The sequence below is a fragment of the Eleutherodactylus coqui genome, chromosome 1 (genome assembly GCF_035609145.1).
Source record: "Eleutherodactylus coqui strain aEleCoq1 chromosome 1, aEleCoq1.hap1, whole genome shotgun sequence".
NCBI lineage: Eukaryota > Metazoa > Chordata > Amphibia > Anura > Eleutherodactylidae > Eleutherodactylus > Eleutherodactylus coqui.
The window spans coordinates 494934882-494951859 of record NC_089837.1 but is presented as its reverse complement, the minus strand read 5'-3'; the positions used below and the strand labels follow the sequence as shown (position 1 = coordinate 494951859).

Here is a 16978-nt window from a genome sequence, read left to right as displayed (position 1 = left end):
GTGGAATTTCTGTGGGGTGTTTCCATCTCTCCGTCTATAAGAAATATAGTAAAAGTTCTACAACACATTATATGGACCCCAGAGTGCCGCCATTAAAAAATACAACTCGTCTAAAAAGAACAAGCCCTCATATGGCTTAGTCAACAAGTTGTGACTTTTGCAATATGACTATGAAAAATCACTTTGTCCGTAAGGCTTGTCACACAAGGGTTAAGGATGTGATGGTATGAACCAGAGCCCCTCATTTATGTTTGCTATGGGGTGCTCCATCTTTATGTTTGACTTTAGGTGCTAAAAATGGCTTATAACTTTATATTGTCATGGTATGTAACTCTTTATAGCCACTGGGGGTTTGTGTGATGAGCTCTACATGCAGTGTAATGGCAGCCACCCACCTTCTGTCACCTCTATAGGAGACCACAAGAACTTCACACTTGAAGCCTGTATCTCTGTTGAGGTTGTGAAGCTCTTTAGCATCAAAATGTTGTAAAAAATCCCTAATCTTCCATTTTTCCGTTTCAGACGTCACCTTATTCAACCTTCTGTCACTCATACATTACACAAGAGGTAATGGTGGACGCCCTGAATTAACACCTGGGTGCAGGCATAGACATGCTCTCCTCATAGTCATTCAGTGCTGGTTAAGCATGGCCAGATAAACATCAAGAGCAGAACGCGTGGCTCTGTGTAACGTTTTCCATAAAGCATTCCAATCTTCGTAATGCAAATCCTGGCTCCATGCAAAACTGAAAAGAGTGCAAATGTTGCCTCATGCCAAGATACATCTCACAGTGATTTGTGGAGTTGTAAAGCAAGAATAGGAATCCTACACCTTGGCTTTCATGGTCTGGAAAATCCAGCAGGTTTGAATCATGGCATTTCAAGCTTTCAAAGTCAACTGGACTTTTCACCACTCATGAATGGACTGGTAAAGGGTTTTCTTACCATAACTGGAGGAATACTGGAATATGCTATTCCTCACTGATTCCTGACCACTAGGGCCCTCTCGATTCCCTACAGTCAATAGGGCTGTACTGCAATTCCAGAGAGCAAACATGTTCAGATATACAGTATCGTTGAAGGGACTAAAGTCCTTTATTCTAGGAAGTGTCTATCCCAATTGGTTGGACCCCCACTGATCAGTTAGTAATAGTAAATCAGGACGATATGTTATCACTAAGTGGGAAAAACCCCTTAAACCTGTATGGGAAAGATGTGAATAATAATAGGGAAAAAAAGGATTGTCATAGAACAGAAGCCACTTCTATGATCCAGAATGAACCACCGCTCTGTAAGAGCAGTATCTGTTCTGGTGGACTTGCATTGTAAGGACAGCCATTCATTTCAATAGTCGCCATTAATAGTGACTTTTAGTGACTCCCTCATAGTAATAGTGCTCCTCAGTGATCCCCTCACAGTAATAATGCCCCTCAGTGACCCTCTCACATTACTAACAGCCAGATACAAGTACAGTTACTTTCACAGGTGATATATTCCCTGATTAACATCATCCAGTTTTCTTCTCTATCCAGGCCCAAACTGCCATGATGACTTCTTCCAGCCAAAATACATCTCTGCATTTCCTCTCCCCTGCTACTGGCCTCCATTGAACCTCAGTAACGCCTTCTCTCCCAGATTACTAGTCCCTCTTTTGTGGACCTCCAAAGTAATAATGTCCTCTCTATGGTCCTACTTACTAATAGTGCATTCTCTGTGGCTCCACTTGGTTATTGTGCCCCCTATGTAGCACCATTTAGTTATAGTGCCCCTACTGTGGCCTCACTTTATGGGGCTTTCTTTGTGGTCCAAGTTTGTAGTGCTAACCTTTGAGGATCCACTTTATAGTGCTCCCTTTTTGGCCCCATTTCTAGTGCAATGCACTGTGGCCACAGTTTATTGTACTGTGGGTTCACTTTATTGTGCTCCCCTCTGTGGCCCCGCTTTTTAGTGCTCCCTCTGTGACCCCACCTTACTTTCTCTATGGTCCCACCTTCTTGTGGTCCCGCCTTACTATGCTCCTTTCAGTGGCCTCACTTTATAGTGGTCTCATCTTATAGAGCTCCCCTCTGTGACCCTAATCTATAGTACGTCCCCCTGTGGCCCCTAATCTGGGCCTTCCTGCCAAATTCAGAACATTCATAGCATATATAAATGTGCATGTACTTGATATCTATAAAGTTAATAAAAGATGTTTCCATACAATATATTTAAATTATACTGCTATATTGTGCATATAACTTACAGGGTGCTTAAATAATGCTATCATACTACAGAAATAAAAGATGGTAATATACAGCATAAAAAGAAAACCCCAATACAGTAAAACCTCTACTAGCATTGACATCTACCAAGGCAGATTTCAAGTAAGGCTGTTTTTTTAGCTAAAATTTTGTCTCTAGTAACATTGGTTGCCTCTAATAACACCGGTATGTGCCGGCCCACGTGACCTTGCTGCTGAACCCAAGTGATCTCCTAATCGGTGTCTCCTCCTCCTGCTGCTAATGCAACCCGCCCTTCTCCATCATCGGCGACGGGTAATACTCTAGTACAGTACAGTACTGTACAATTGCACTCCAATGTAACAGCACAGAGAACACAGTGATAACACTGAGGACAGATAATGATGTCACCGGCAGTCCTATGTAACAGCACAGAGAACACAGTGATAACGCTGAGGACAGGTAATGATGTCACGTGAAGCCCTATGTAACAGCACAGAGAACACAGTGATAACGCTGAGGACAGAGAATGTAGTAGATGTGACCTGCAGTTCTATGTAACACTACAGAGAACACACAGTAACATGTTCAATAACATGTTAAATGTTCATGTATTCTTTACAGTAGTCTTTTATATACATTTATTATTGTCATTGCTTTTGGTATTAAAGACCATATTTATTCTCCATTAAATGTGGTTTGGTCTGTTTTTTGCAATGTCTAGAACGAATTAATTGGATGTACATTGATTCCTATGGAAATAATTACCTCAAGTAGCAACGGTTTCAGGTAAAGCCGATTGCTTTCGGACGGATTACCAAGGTTAGTAGAAGTTTTACTGTATACAGTATATTGTCCCCACTAACAACAACATCATAGGTAATACTGAATAAATGGGGCTAGCATAACGCCCCTTACAAATGGTGCCAGCTAAGTACTGCCATGCACAATAGTGCCAACAGCCCCACTGAAACAATAATGTACAGTAGTGCTTTTATCGTGTTTTCACTTTTTTAATCAACGCATCAAGGCAGTTAAAGGGAGCTGAGTGGAAGCCCCACCATTACTAGGCGGTGGAAGCCCCACCACTACTAGGTGGTAGTATCTGTAGGAGGACATGTAGGAGCCTAGGTGCTTCTTATGTGTTGTTCCTCCGACTGCAACTTTATGGAGTCACTGTAAGAGTCCTGTTCACTATACAGATGTGGTGAATAAATATGTGTTCATCGGCAGAAGTAAAGAATATTCAACCTCGAGAGGTGATGCAGTTTTGCTATCTGTGTATCAAGTTTATTTCAAGTAATGAACGCGTTCCGGCCGTTGTTTGCCTTACGGATTGGAATGTGGTATGAAAGCATCAGATTGAATGCACAAAGCATGAAGCCACGTGTTTTGCTGCCTTTGTTTATCTGCCTTGCCTAGCCAACATTCACAGCTAAGCTTACCGCAAGGGACATGCCCCTGCCTGTGTCCAGGTGCTAATGGAGGGCGTGCGCCGCTTCCTGTTGTGTAACGTAATATCGCTAGAAGCATTCACCGGATTACCCTGTGGGACCCTTTCTGTAGCGGATGAGTCTAACCTGTAACATTCATTAAAGTGAACCGCTCTAATTCACTGCCTTGAGTGAAATTCCTTGTTTAATGTCATTGTGAGGGACCCTGAAGTGAGGGGATGTAACTGCAGAGGGTTCGTTGGAGCCTGAAGGGGCCCAATGTACTACATGAAGAGACCAATACTATAAATGATGCTTGATATCTGGAGGCGCTTTCGAGGCACGACCTTGTTCCTGGGTCCCAATCTAAGATAGCTCCTTATCTACCATGAACCACTGGTTGTCTATCTGTTGTCTATCAGGCTACTGGAGCTTAAAATCGAAGAATAGCCATGACCAAGTCGCGACTCTACAGGACTGGCTGCGGCGACTTGCAGTGCATTGGCGCCGCAGCCTCAAAATTCCTTTGCTTGGCAAAACAATGTTATGGGCTTGAAATGCCTCTCTAGAGGCACCTGTCAGTGTTTAGCAGCGCTAGCCGCCAGCCTTTGCCAGCCAGCTCGCATAGACTCCCATAGGAGTCTACGGAGCACCAACGTTTTGCCGTCAAAAGATAGGACAAGACCTATTTTTTGATGTAAAAGGAATATCAGCGTTAAAATAACGTGCCTATGCCCTATCTTTTGACACCCATTTTTTTGGGCATGTCAAAAAATCATCGGAAGGAACCCATGGGTTCCAATAGATGCATTTTTTTTTATGCGCCTACTTTGCGTTAAACTGACCCTCGTGTGAATGAGGTCTTAGGCACAAGTACACAGGTACAACTTCTACCATTGACTCAAAGATTTTGCATTAGAGCCAAAGAACTTCAAATGACACCCCTGACTGATGTAGTCCAATAAAGAACAGTATTTTATAGGATGCAGAGAATATCAATTGCTTAAAGGGGTTGTCCAGGCAAGCAAAATGCATATCCAATCTAGTCTGATCCAGTGGTACTGTCCCCTCCACTTTTGGCCCGGTTCCAAAATCAGGTCATGAGGTTGATTGTTTTCCTCCACCTTCAGAAGGATAGTGACAGGGGTGGGCTAGCTGTCAGGCTTATTTCAATAACTAAGCTAGCCCTTTTTCTGTCTTTCCATCGGCCGTGATAGAGAAGGGGGCTGGTTTGGTTATTAAAAGGGGCCAAACAGCCCAATGTGAGGATGTCACCTTCATTGGGAGGGTGGAGGAAGATAATCAACCACAGAATCCAGCGTCAGAATTGGATCAGAAGTAAAGGTGCCAACACCACTAGATTAGGTAGGTATCCTACCTGCCTGGATAACCCCTTTACGTGGATCCTCTTCCCAATGGTGCTCACAAATCTAATTATAGAAGTAAATACATTAGGATTTATGTTATAAAAAGAAAATTGACATGCACGCTGCCATATTTGATCTTGTATTCTATGCTGGATTTGCATTGGCGCCTCTGAGCTTCGGGCACAGATGTGAACATACCCTAATATAGTTTTGTCACCTGAAAAATAGTTTTTTATGTTTGAGTCTAATTTTATAGTATAGTGTTAGGTCTTAGGGAGCCCGCAGCGGAATCCGACCCTGCCCGCGGCCGAGGACACTGCAGGTCTTCTGCTTACCCGTCTGGGACTTCTATCTTCTTCAGTGCGGATGTGTGCACATGCGCAGTGGAGTTTTATTTATTTTTAAACTCCTGCTTTCCCGCGGATGCTAAACTCCCTCCCCTCACTCCGCCTGCCTCCCCTCCCTTTGCCGGCTGATCGCGGCAATAGAAGCTCCATAGAAGCCTATGGGGCTGCCGGCAAAGGGAGGGGAGGTAGTTTAGCAGCGTATGGGAGCTGCCGGCTGATCGCAGCCAAAAGATAGTGCAAGACCTATCTTTTCCGGCCGGCTGGAATCAGCAATGTATGTGCTATCTTTTCCGTGCCGGAAAACCGTCTATCGGAATGAATGCATTGGAAATGAATGCTTCAGATGGCCGTGATTTTCGGCCAATGTTTTATCTCGGCAAAGTAGCTGCAATAAAGTCTTTGTGTGAATAAGGCCTTAAAGTGTTGCAAAAGTTTGCTTAAGTCACACTTGTGCAAAACATTTTTGGCTTTTTGGCTTTTTGGCTTTTTTGCACCAGGCTTGTCACTTTTCTAAAAGTGAGCTGGACTTAGCAAAAGTGAGTATTACTTCCTGTTGCCTGACGGATTTACTATAGTTTACACTAGTGTAAAAAAAAAGGATAGTGGAAATCTATGGTAGCTCATAGTGGGCGTAGGTTTCACAGTCTGGCACACAGACTGGCCAGAGGAGAGAAATTTAGTAAAAGACATGCGCCCCTTAATAAATTTGGTGCATTTATTTGTAAGTGTAGTGGTCCAGAGTTAATGGGGTCCCCTTCAGCATTTATGAATGTTTTCTGTATGTCTCTTGTCAGTGTCTTGCTTGTGGAATACATCAAGTATATGTGTATTGTATGGTTGCAAGCATGAATGAGTTAATGTCTGGGTCATGTCTGGAATATGTATTATTTTGTCTAGTGTGGTATAAAAGAATGGTCACGCAATGTGTGAGTGAGTTGGGGTTCCTGGTCTGGTTCCTGTTCTGTCTGCCCGTCCGAGTCTGTCGGACTGCTGAGTCCAGGCTAGAGAGAGAGAGTTGGTTTAGGAGTGAGAGAGAAAACCTGGAGGAGTAGAGCATGGAAGAGTCCGAGAGGTAGTCTGTTGCTCCTGCCTGGGCCTAGCCTTAGCCTCAATCTCTAAAAGGAGTGAGTGTTCCTGTACTAAGAGAAATACGTGGAAACGGCAAGAGTCCGGAGAGAGAATCGCCGATAAGCAAGAGTGTGAGTGACCGGCAGGAGAGAGAAAGAGAGTTACCAGGAGAGTTAACGCCTAGAGATAACTGGGGCTATAGTGATATAAATACCCCGTGAATCAACCTGCATCAACACTGTAAGAACCATTGGACTGTTGTTATTGGTACTTGATAAGTAAGCAAGCAGAACCGAACGTTTCCGGTTCCTGTTCAGAAAAGTACACTTTGTGCGTGGAGGACGGAGTGTTGGCGTCACGAGTGACAAATTGGACTACAGGTAACAATGGTTACTGTCCCTGTGATCTTACCCAGCAGTAACAAGGTTGGGTCCCGAGCAACCCTTAGAGCTTATTCACTCGAGCGTATATTGGCTGCCGTTTTCACGGCCGGCCGATATACGCTACCATCTGATGCATTGAATTTGAATGCATCAGATCACACAGGAGTATTCCTGCGGCGTAAAAGCGCTTGGCCTACAAATATATAGCGCTGGTCGCTTTTACACTGGGCAGGAAAGATAGTCCTGGAACTATCTTTGTGTCCGGAATACGTCAACTGCTGTATAGGCTTCTATGGTAGCCAATGACAGGAGCCGGAGAAGGGAGGTGGGAGGGAGTTTAGCAGCTTGACTGCTAAACTCCCTCCCTCTTCTCTCCTCCCCTCTGGCTGTTTGCAATGGGAGGGGGCATAGCCAAGCTCCGCCCTACTCCACCCCTCCCATTGCTGGCTGCGGACAATGGGCGGTAAGGGGGCCGGTGCCGAGCTCCACCCACTCCCATTGCAAACAGCCGGAGGGAAGGAGAGAGGTGAGCCAGCGAGGGAGAGGGAAGGGGAGGCAACGGCATTGCAGCCTCTGCGTATATGCAGCAGGCCTGTGCCGTCTGAATGGGCGCACAAACGTTAGATTTGTGCGCCCATTCGCATGTTTTGCTGGCAGGCGCATGTAAAAACGCCTACGCTCGTGGGAAAGAGCCCTTAGGGAGGAAATGGTAGAGCCCTGTAAGAAGGAAAAAAACATATATATATATATATACACACACACAAGCATAAAAAAGAGCAATATTTTTCATATGCCTTACAAATATCACAAAATGCGTTTTGTCACTCTCTTGTTTTTAACCTTCAGTTCGCAGAGACTTGGATGGAAGGAGGTCGATGCAATATTAATCTAAGCGCCGCCATCATTGTAAGCCCCCCTCGCTGTCACCCTCCTATAGCTCTGCTCATATTTCTGTATGTTCCTGTCCTAGGTTCCTGAAATGAAAGGAGTCTATTGTTAGTACGGACATGACCTCCGACTAGTTGGCTTATTGACCTTCTATGAATGAGGTCACACAGACTAGTTGCTTCCTGAGCAATTAGATGCAGGTAATTAACTACAGAAGTTAACCTGAAGAACATCCTCCCAGCGGCGCGCATCAGGCAGAAGAACAAGTTTTCTCTTCAGACGTGATTAAGAAATGAATTGTACTTTGTTGACTTTGTGGTTACTTTGTGTCTCGGCATTTATATTCGCTACGATTGGCTTCTGCACAAGTGGTAGGAGTGAGTAGGGTCGGCGCTGTAGGCGCGGACCGCGGCCCTGGATCTGTAGTACATGGCTTAGAATGGAGATGAATTATCACATGCTGTCGTCTGCAGTTGGTGTCAGATTATGACTGCTGATGTGGCCGTAAGATGACAATAAGATAAAGCCTTATGATAGTGGTGCCCTATTAGTGTAGTATATTCGTCCGCTGTAACGATGACGTTCCGAGTCACCAATGCAAATTCTACAATAGAGCATACAATAGGAATTGCTGTTTGGCCCCCTCAGACACAGGATCTGGGGGACCTAAACTTCTGCACACGATAGGGGGCTAACCACACTGTCTATTGCAGCATCTGTTTTACCTACAGACTTCTAAAGTGTGTCCTGGCCTGACCATGAGTCCCTGGACCCAAACTCAATCACAGAAAATTGCTGTTACTTACTGGGTGAGGAGTGCATATAGATACATCCTCCTCTCACCATGCAGGTAGCTGACTGCCGAATGGAGGAGCCAATAACACCTGTGAGGGCACCGATGAGACACCCACTCACACTGCCTCCTGATAATGAGGGGGGTGGATGCTTGGCATACACTCCCACACATAGTGGATACAGGGTGCCAGACCATTCTGATATATGTAGTTCACCATGCAGACCAGCAACCTATTAATGACGCCATGATAATTCGGCGGGTTGCCCTACATATCCATCAGTAAACCACATTGGTACTGCCACCCTGGGCTCCCCCTGGAGTCTTAATGCCACACTGCATGTGAATGATAGATAATAAATGCAAGGCATTGGTTGGATGTTGGCCAAGATACATGAGCCCACTAACCACTTCACGGCTCCTTGCGTTGTAGTGGGTCCCTACACTAATATACATAATAATAATTTATATTAGTGTAGGGACCCACTACAATGCCTGGACCCAAACTCAGAGCATCATATGCACTTACGATGCTCCAAGTTCGCATCCGGAGACCTGCGGTTAGGCCAGGAGACACTTCAGAAGTCCGTGCATAAAGCGGATGCTGCAATACACAGTGTGGCTAGCCCCTAACCCTATATTACACCCTAGGAAGCAATAAATCCAGTCTGTAATTCCTGACCTCTTTTCTATGACTTACATAAGTCCTAATAAAGCATATGGACTGAATTTGTGATAAAACTGCTTTAAACTGCTTCTTTGCACAATCCCTACTTTTTATTAAGAATCCCTTTGCAACAAGGTGATCTTGAAGTATCCTTCTGCTGTGACCTCCAGCATTCAGCTGTAATCTTTGGGGAAATCTGGTAGTAAGTGTTTAATTTCTCTGCAGCAACCCCACAGGAAAAATGAAGTATTACACCGTGCCCATTCAAATCAACAGTTTATCTGTGTAGGGCAGGACCGGGCAGGTCCTCAAGAGCGAAAGTCACTTTTTGTAACTGCTCACAGCTTTGGCACGAGAGGTGAATATCCTGAACAGCTGACTGTCTTCTAATAACAATACCCTATTAATATAATGTATGAAAATGGGTTTTCTAGTTAGGACAACTCCTATAAAAGTCCACTTAACGTTAGTAAGCAGATAAGCTGAACTTCAGAGACCATGTGTGATAGGGCAGATTCTGAATCTACTATGACACCAAAAAATCTTCTCCAACCTTTGTCTGTCATTGTAAAAGATGTTTTTGCCCTCTGCCTATTGTTGAGACCTCATCTGTGCACACCAATTACAATTGTATTGCAAAACAACAAATATGCTGCAAAAGACATTCTGGGCATTCAGTCAGTTTAATTAACTCATGTGGTTTCTTTAGGTGTCATAACACTAAGCTTTTGTGGGACCATGGATGATCGATGGCTGCAGGATGAGATGGGCAGATTACCACACATGGGAATCGTTCACCGCTTGGGATCAAGACGAGGTATGGCTTCAGATGCGGTTACACATAATAATTTGCTGAAGCACACCTTTGGCTTGAGGATGATCATTTATACACTATATTATACTACAGTGGGATCCATTTTTTAAAGCAGCCATCCTAAAAGAAAGTCCTGCTATTCTTCTCAGTGATGTTTTCTACAGGATCATTATAATTTCTCTGGTGGAGAACCTGAAAACTCAGTATACTAAAATATATGTGAAATGACCTTTATTTAATGATGTAACTTTTGGAGACCCATTTACACACAAAGATGATCGCTCCAAATTTGTTCAAAAGATAGGGAGAATGACAGTTTGAGTGATCGTTTTGCATAAGCTACTAATAGGCAGCAATGCCCATTAGCAGCTTATTATCTTCATTTGCATGTAAATGAGCCTCTAGGCGCTATATGCAGAGAACAGCAGGTGGTCTGTTCTCTGCATACACTTCCTTTGTTTTGCTGGGGAGGGGTAGCTGCAAGCTGAATAGAATGTAATCAGTGTTCCTCTGGAGAACACAGCATGCGGTCCTTGCTATCAGCTCTCCAGCTGTTCTACTTAAAATCATCGTTCAGCTGAAGAGTGAAAAATGGGAGCATTTACACACAACGATTATCTTTCAAGCAATGGCTTTTGAGCGATAATCGTTGTGTGTAAATGGGGTTTAAGCCTCATGGGCTTTCTGGTGACTTCTGAGAATACTGTAGTTGGCCAGTCCAGCCATGGTCTGAGGCATTATCTCCCTCTTCTTGATTGCTAGAACCAGCAGAACTTTTTGTGCATATGAATCTTCTCAGGACTGTGAAGATTTGGTGGTGTCTCCATGAAAGTGTGAAAATCTGCTGGGGGCTAAATAAAAGTGTGAAGCTCTGGTGCCATTACTATAAGATGATGAGGATCTGGTGGTGTCCATATAAGAGTATGAAGATCTTGTATTGTATCGACATCAAAATGTGCAGCCGTGGCTGCTGACTAACTCATTCCGGCAACCCTGGCATGGACACCGGTCCTCTTCCTGGCAGATCCAATCCCTGTTGTCTGCACTGGCTGTAACAGCTGCCCAGAGGGTGTGCGTGCATCCGGCCACACTCTGAAAAGGCCAGTGTATGCAAACAAAATATTACCCTGTCAATCACAATTTACATCTTCCCCTGTGAAAACTGTCTGAGTATTATGGTATATTTGGCCTGTTACAAGTTTGTTCTTATTCTTTGGTTCTCAATATTCAGTTTATTCTGACTACGTCCCAGTCTCCGCTCGTGACTCGGGCTTGTTATACTGACCATGCTTCTGTCTGGTGCCTGCCCTGATCTCTGGCCTGATTCATTATGCTGAAGCTATTCTTTGTGTCCTAACTTCCGGCTTCTTCCTCATACTAAAGTTTTCCACCTGCCGCAACCTGGACTATCTGACTACGCTCCTGTTCATACCCTCATGTACCACGCTGAGACCGCTAGTAGGGACAACTGCCCTATACTGGGGCCACTTCCACTTCCAGAGCAATGGCCTGGGGACCCCACAGCAAAGCCTTTATCCCAACTGGTGGGGTTAAAGGGTGAAAAACAGAGTTTGAAAGATGTTGCCTCTGGATTTGGCACAAAATTAAACCAGTCTGTGCTTTGGTGGATCCATGTCCACTACATCTGACACCACAAGAGTGTGAAGATATAATGGTGTCTCCATAAGAGGATGAAGATCTGGTAGTGTATCCACAAAAGTGTGAAGATTTGATGGTGTTTCCATAAGAATGTGAAGATCTGTTGGTGTCTATATAAGAGTACAAAGAGCTTGTAATGCATCCACAAGAGTGTGAAAATCTGGTAGTGTTTCCATGAGAGTGTGAACATCTGATAATCTCTCCATAAGGGTATGAAAGTCTGGTAGTATATACACAAGAGTGTAAAGATCTGTTGGTGCTTAGTATGAAGAGCTTGCGGTGTATCCACAAGTGCCTGAAGATCTGTTGGTGTCTTCACAAGAATGTGAATGTGTCTGCATGAGAGTTTGAAGATCTGATGTCTCCATACGAGTATCCACAAGAGCGTGAAAATATGATGGTGTTTGCACAAGAATGTGAAAATCTGGTGGGGTCTATATAAGAGTATGGAGATCTTGTAGTGTATCCATAAGAGAATGAAGATCTGATGATGTCTCCATGAGATTATGAATATCTGGTGGTGTCTTCGGAAGAGCGTGAAGATTTGATTGTGTCTACAGAAAAAGTGTGACAATCTGGTAGTCTCCGTAATAGATCTGTTGGTGTCTCCAATAAGAGCGTGAAAATCTGGTTATTCTTCACAGAAGTGTGAAGAACTGATGGTTTCTGCATAAGAATGTGAAGATCTGATAGGGTCTCCATAAGAAAGTGAAAGTCTGGAGGTGTAAGATCTGTTTCAGACAACCACAATGTGGCTTGAGTCCATTGTGATTTATATATCTTGTTTTATCTTGAAGTGAAGAACTCCAGCAGTCTGGTAGAATGGTTCTAGATGTAGACTGCGGAAACAGGATGCTTCATGCCTCCCTATCTAATGAACTGTGATAAACCTGAAATGCTTGTGGTGTGTTTGACTTTGCTGGAGGGTGTGAGATAAGCCTGAGGTTTCACATCACAAACTGTAGCTAGACATAGCCTCTGGGCTTCCCTTGGGTGCTTCCTTTCATTTCAGTCACTGCTAATATAAACTAAAAAAATGCCAACTTCCAATCGTTATCACAAGTAGAAGCCTTAGGAAGAGATACATTATGCTTATACATCAAGAAACTGCAATATGTCGGGTTACCTGTACAACAGAAGATTATATTTGTAAAATATAGTAGAAAATATACACCCTGCAGGGTTACTATAAATGAAGGAAAACCAAATCCGATACACAAAGAAATGGAAAAACCCCAACGATTCCTCCCTTAATCTTATTTCCTTTGAACCTAACCTGTTATCTATTGCAGTCAAAACTGTGAAAATACATAAAGAAAACTTCTGTTCCACAATATTAGCAATTTTTTCCCTCTTCTCCTCTTATGTCATTGGCTATAAGGCTACTGGCTGCAGTGAAGCTCTCCCCCACGCATATTTGGTATTTCAGCCACACTTCAGTAGCGGTGAGCGATTCCAGCGGCCTGATTGGTTGTTGGGGACACCCCCACCCCCTTCCCTTTGGAGATGTGCATGAGTGCTACTTCACGAGACCAGCGGGGGATTAGGGTTTAGGGTTAGGTTTAGGGTTAGGGTTAGGGTTTAGGGTTAGGTTTAGGGTAAGGTGTAGGGTTAGGGTTTAGGCTTGGGCTTAGTTGCCGACGGTCCTACGGCCGTGCTGCTGCTTATTTAACGGACCGGCCACTCATGCACATCTCCAAAGGGGGATGTGTCCCCAACAACCAATCAGGTCACGCAAAATCTCGTGTGGCAAACAAACCGCGGCATGTTCTCAGAAACGTCACTCACCCGCTGCCGGCTCCGGTCTGCGCATGCGCCGGCTGCCCGGCGAGCCGGCACATCAAACAGCTGAAGCCGAGGGCGCGGGTGAGTACGTGCTGCTCTCTGCAGGCGCTTGGGTCGGGTCCCACGGCGAGAATCCTCGCCGTCGGGTCCAACCCGCCCGTCTGCAGGCGGCCTTAGTGCCCATGGTACGTAGATGAATCAATCTGGGGAGGAGCGTCGATGTTCATCAGTCCCAAAGATCAAAAGAAGACTTCAATAACATTCCATGGTGGACTTCGTCTGTCTTTGTGAACTTAAACCATGGATGACGCTACATGGTATTTCTACGAAGTTATCCAATATAGCTATTTTATGCTTATTATGTTGTGTTTAGCTTGTAGGGCCTAAACAGGTGTGTCCAGTGCACAAGTCCATTACCATGATGATTTAAGAATGTTTTTAGTGTCAACCTGTGTCGGTACAAGATATGGAAATTCCAAGCTGTGAGTATATGTTGAATAGCTATTTCTATTTTTGAATTTAAAGGCGTCTAATCAAAAAATACTCCTTCTTTGCACACCGTGTATTTGCAAACTTGACATCAATGCATGCTGATTGGTTGCTGAGTCCATGGAACATACGTAAATACATGCAGTCTTCAAATGAACACTGGCAGTCTGTCGCTGGACCAAATCCAGAGTGTTTTTTCGAAGACCAGCAGAGACTATTCAGTTGAGGATCACTTGCACATAGTTTTGTGTTTAGTAGGAACCAATGAGCGTTAAGTGGGAGGACAAAATGTTCAGAAAAGGCGGAAGCTTTGTGGGAAGCCCAACAATTGTACACCTCCCTGCAAAGTTGACGGCTATTCGTGGAAAGACAATGATTGCCTGTTTACACCAGACAATAAATTATAATCAATCAATGACTATTTTTTTTTTCACTCATTTATTGAAGTTTTAACATACAAAATTGTCAGAAAATTACAATTCACAGTACATGACCGTTTTAATGCTCATAAGACTTGGTGAAAAGGTCTGGAACCTCAGAACCCAGAAGGTGGGGAAAGATAAAGAATATCGGGGCTAAACATTCTGGATGTCACAGATTGCATCTGAAGATAATCAGTGACTATTTTTAGGTGAGCTAAAACTAAACAACTAGTGACTAGTGAATGAATTTTTGCTTGCCAGCTGTTTGGTGTCTGCGCTTACATTCGCTCTATCAAGCAACTATTCGGAATATAGTTGTCCTTTGTAAAGCCACCCTTACAGCCATGGAGAGAGCTCTTTATTTTATGGAACTGTGTTTCCCCGAAAATAAGACCTACCCTGATAATTAACCGTGCCCCTGATTTTTAGGGGGGCTTGAAATATAGGCCCTCCCCTAAAAATAAGCCTTAGCTGCACTATATGAAAAAAAATACCTCGCAAGCACCGTCCCGATCCCTCTCGCTGCTCTCCAGGCGATCCAACACTCTTCTATGTCGTCCTCAGGGCTATAAGAGACATCATTGAATGGCTGTGATTGGCTCATCGAGCACCAGCTGTGATTGGCTGAGGCCACGGTCCTGAGTCAATCACAGCATTCTGTTGCTGGAGGCGGGGTATTCAACCCATGTTAGCAGGAAGAGAATGCTCTTTCAGCGCTGAGGATGACACAGAAGACTTTTGGGGCAACTGCAGGGCAGCGAGAGGGATTGGGACGGCACCTGCTAGGTAAGTATTAAGAGGCCCTCCAAAAATAAGACACTGTGCCTCTTTTGGGGCAAAAATTTATATAAGGGCTTATTCACATGAGTGTATATCGGCCAGCCGTGAAAACAGCCGGCCGATATACGCTACTGTGTGATGCACGGGAAGGCGTATATGCCGTTGGGCTGTCTTCCCCTTCCCTCCCTCTTGCCAGCCCTCTGCAAGAGGAGGAGGTGGGACAGGGTGGGAGCTAGTGTGCTTTAGCTCCGCCCACACCCCTCCCATTGCAAACAGTGGCAAGGGGACGAAGTTTACCTGTCAGGCTGCTGGAGCTGCTGCCTCTTAGTACCTCTTCACTGTGGCTCATAGAGGGGAGTCCTGAGGAAGGGATTCCCCTCTATGACATCCATATGCCCCATTCAAAGGTTTTTATCTCAAAATCCTTTTTTTTTAGAATTTTTTTAGTTATTTTTTGCTCCACTGCCATCCATTGCACCCCACACACGAAAAAGGTAGTATTTGAAACCACTAGCACAAGTATTGAGCAATGTCCTCCTCCACACATCCATTATATGTGGGCAGATGTTAGGTACACACAACTGTTCAAACAGTAATTCTCAGCCATGCCAGGATGAGTTCTCACCCGAAGGCAAAAGAAAAACCAAATAATCTTTTAACACTTGAAGAAAGTTTAAACTAGAAAACAGTCGCCGTGAATAGAAAATTCCAGATGGTTTTGAACATCCTCTGATTCACAGAACAACAGTTTCTTTTAAAGTTTCTAAAACGTGAAACAATCTAAATCTGGAACACTATGCACCGTATTAACCCCTTAAAAACATGGCACCCATTTTTGTTTTTGTCTCCCCATAACTCCTTCTTTTTTCTATCGGCATGGCAGTCTGGGGTTTTTTATGCGGGATGAGTTGTATTCATTAATAGTACTATTCAATGTACCGTATAATGTACTAAAAAATAGAGTGAAAAGGAAAGAAAACTGAAATTCTGCCTTCTTTAGGGGGCTGTTGTTCTTACGGCTTATACACAATCGGAAAAATGACATGATCCTTTTATTCTATGGGTCAGTACTAGAGATGAGCGAGCATTGCCCTTAGCGAGTATCTCCCCGTTAGAGACAGAAGGTTCGGGTGCCGGCGCGGGGGAGCGGTGAGTAGCGGCAGTCAGCGGGGGGGAAAGATGGAGAGAGAGATCACCCCTCCGTTCCTCCCCGCTCTCCCCCGCAGCTCCCTGCCTGCCGCCGGCACCCGAACCTTTTGTCTTGAGCGGGCAGGTACTCGCTAAGGGCAATGCTCGCTCGAGCAATTGCCCTTAGCGAGTATGCTCGCTCATCACTAGTCAGTACTAGAGATGATCGAGCACCAAAATGCTCGGGTGCTCGTTACTCGAGACGAAATTTTCGCGATGCTCGAGGGTTCGTTTCGAGTAACGAACCCCATTGAAGTCAATGGGCGACTCGAGCATTTTTGTATATCGCCGATGCTCGCTAAGGTTTTCATTTGTGAAAATCTGGGCAATTCAAGAAAGTGATGGGAACGACACAGCAACGGATAGGGCAGGCGAGGGGCTACATGTTGGGCTGCATCTCAAGTTCTCAGGTCCCACTATTAAGCCACAATAGCGGCAAGAGTGGGCCCCCCCCTCCCAACAGTTTTTACTTCTGAAAAACCCTCATTAGCAAGGCATACCTTAGCTAAACACCACACTACCTCCAACAAAGCACAATCACTGCCTGCATGACACTCCGCTGCCACTTCTCCTGGGTTACATGCTGCGCAACCCCCCCGCACGACCCAGTGTCCGCAGCGCACACCAAAGTGTCCCTGCGCAGCCTTCAGCTGCACTCATGCCACACACTGGCCTC

The 16978-nt window shown here is 44.7% G+C and overlaps 1 protein-coding gene across 3 annotated transcripts in view; it reads left to right on the top strand.

The window, feature by feature from the left end:
- The window catches only part of AMOTL1 (angiomotin like 1), a 132876-nt gene that overhangs the window by 8309 nt on the left and 107589 nt on the right, over positions 1–16978 (top strand). For all 3 annotated transcript variants that reach the window (XM_066586797.1, XM_066586788.1, XM_066586779.1), the window contains exon 2: positions 9875–9982. In XM_066586797.1, the coding sequence (XP_066442894.1) occupies positions 9904–9982 (79 nt within the window). In that variant the 5' untranslated portion in view covers positions 9875–9903. The remainder of the gene's footprint in view (positions 1–9874; positions 9983–16978) is intronic.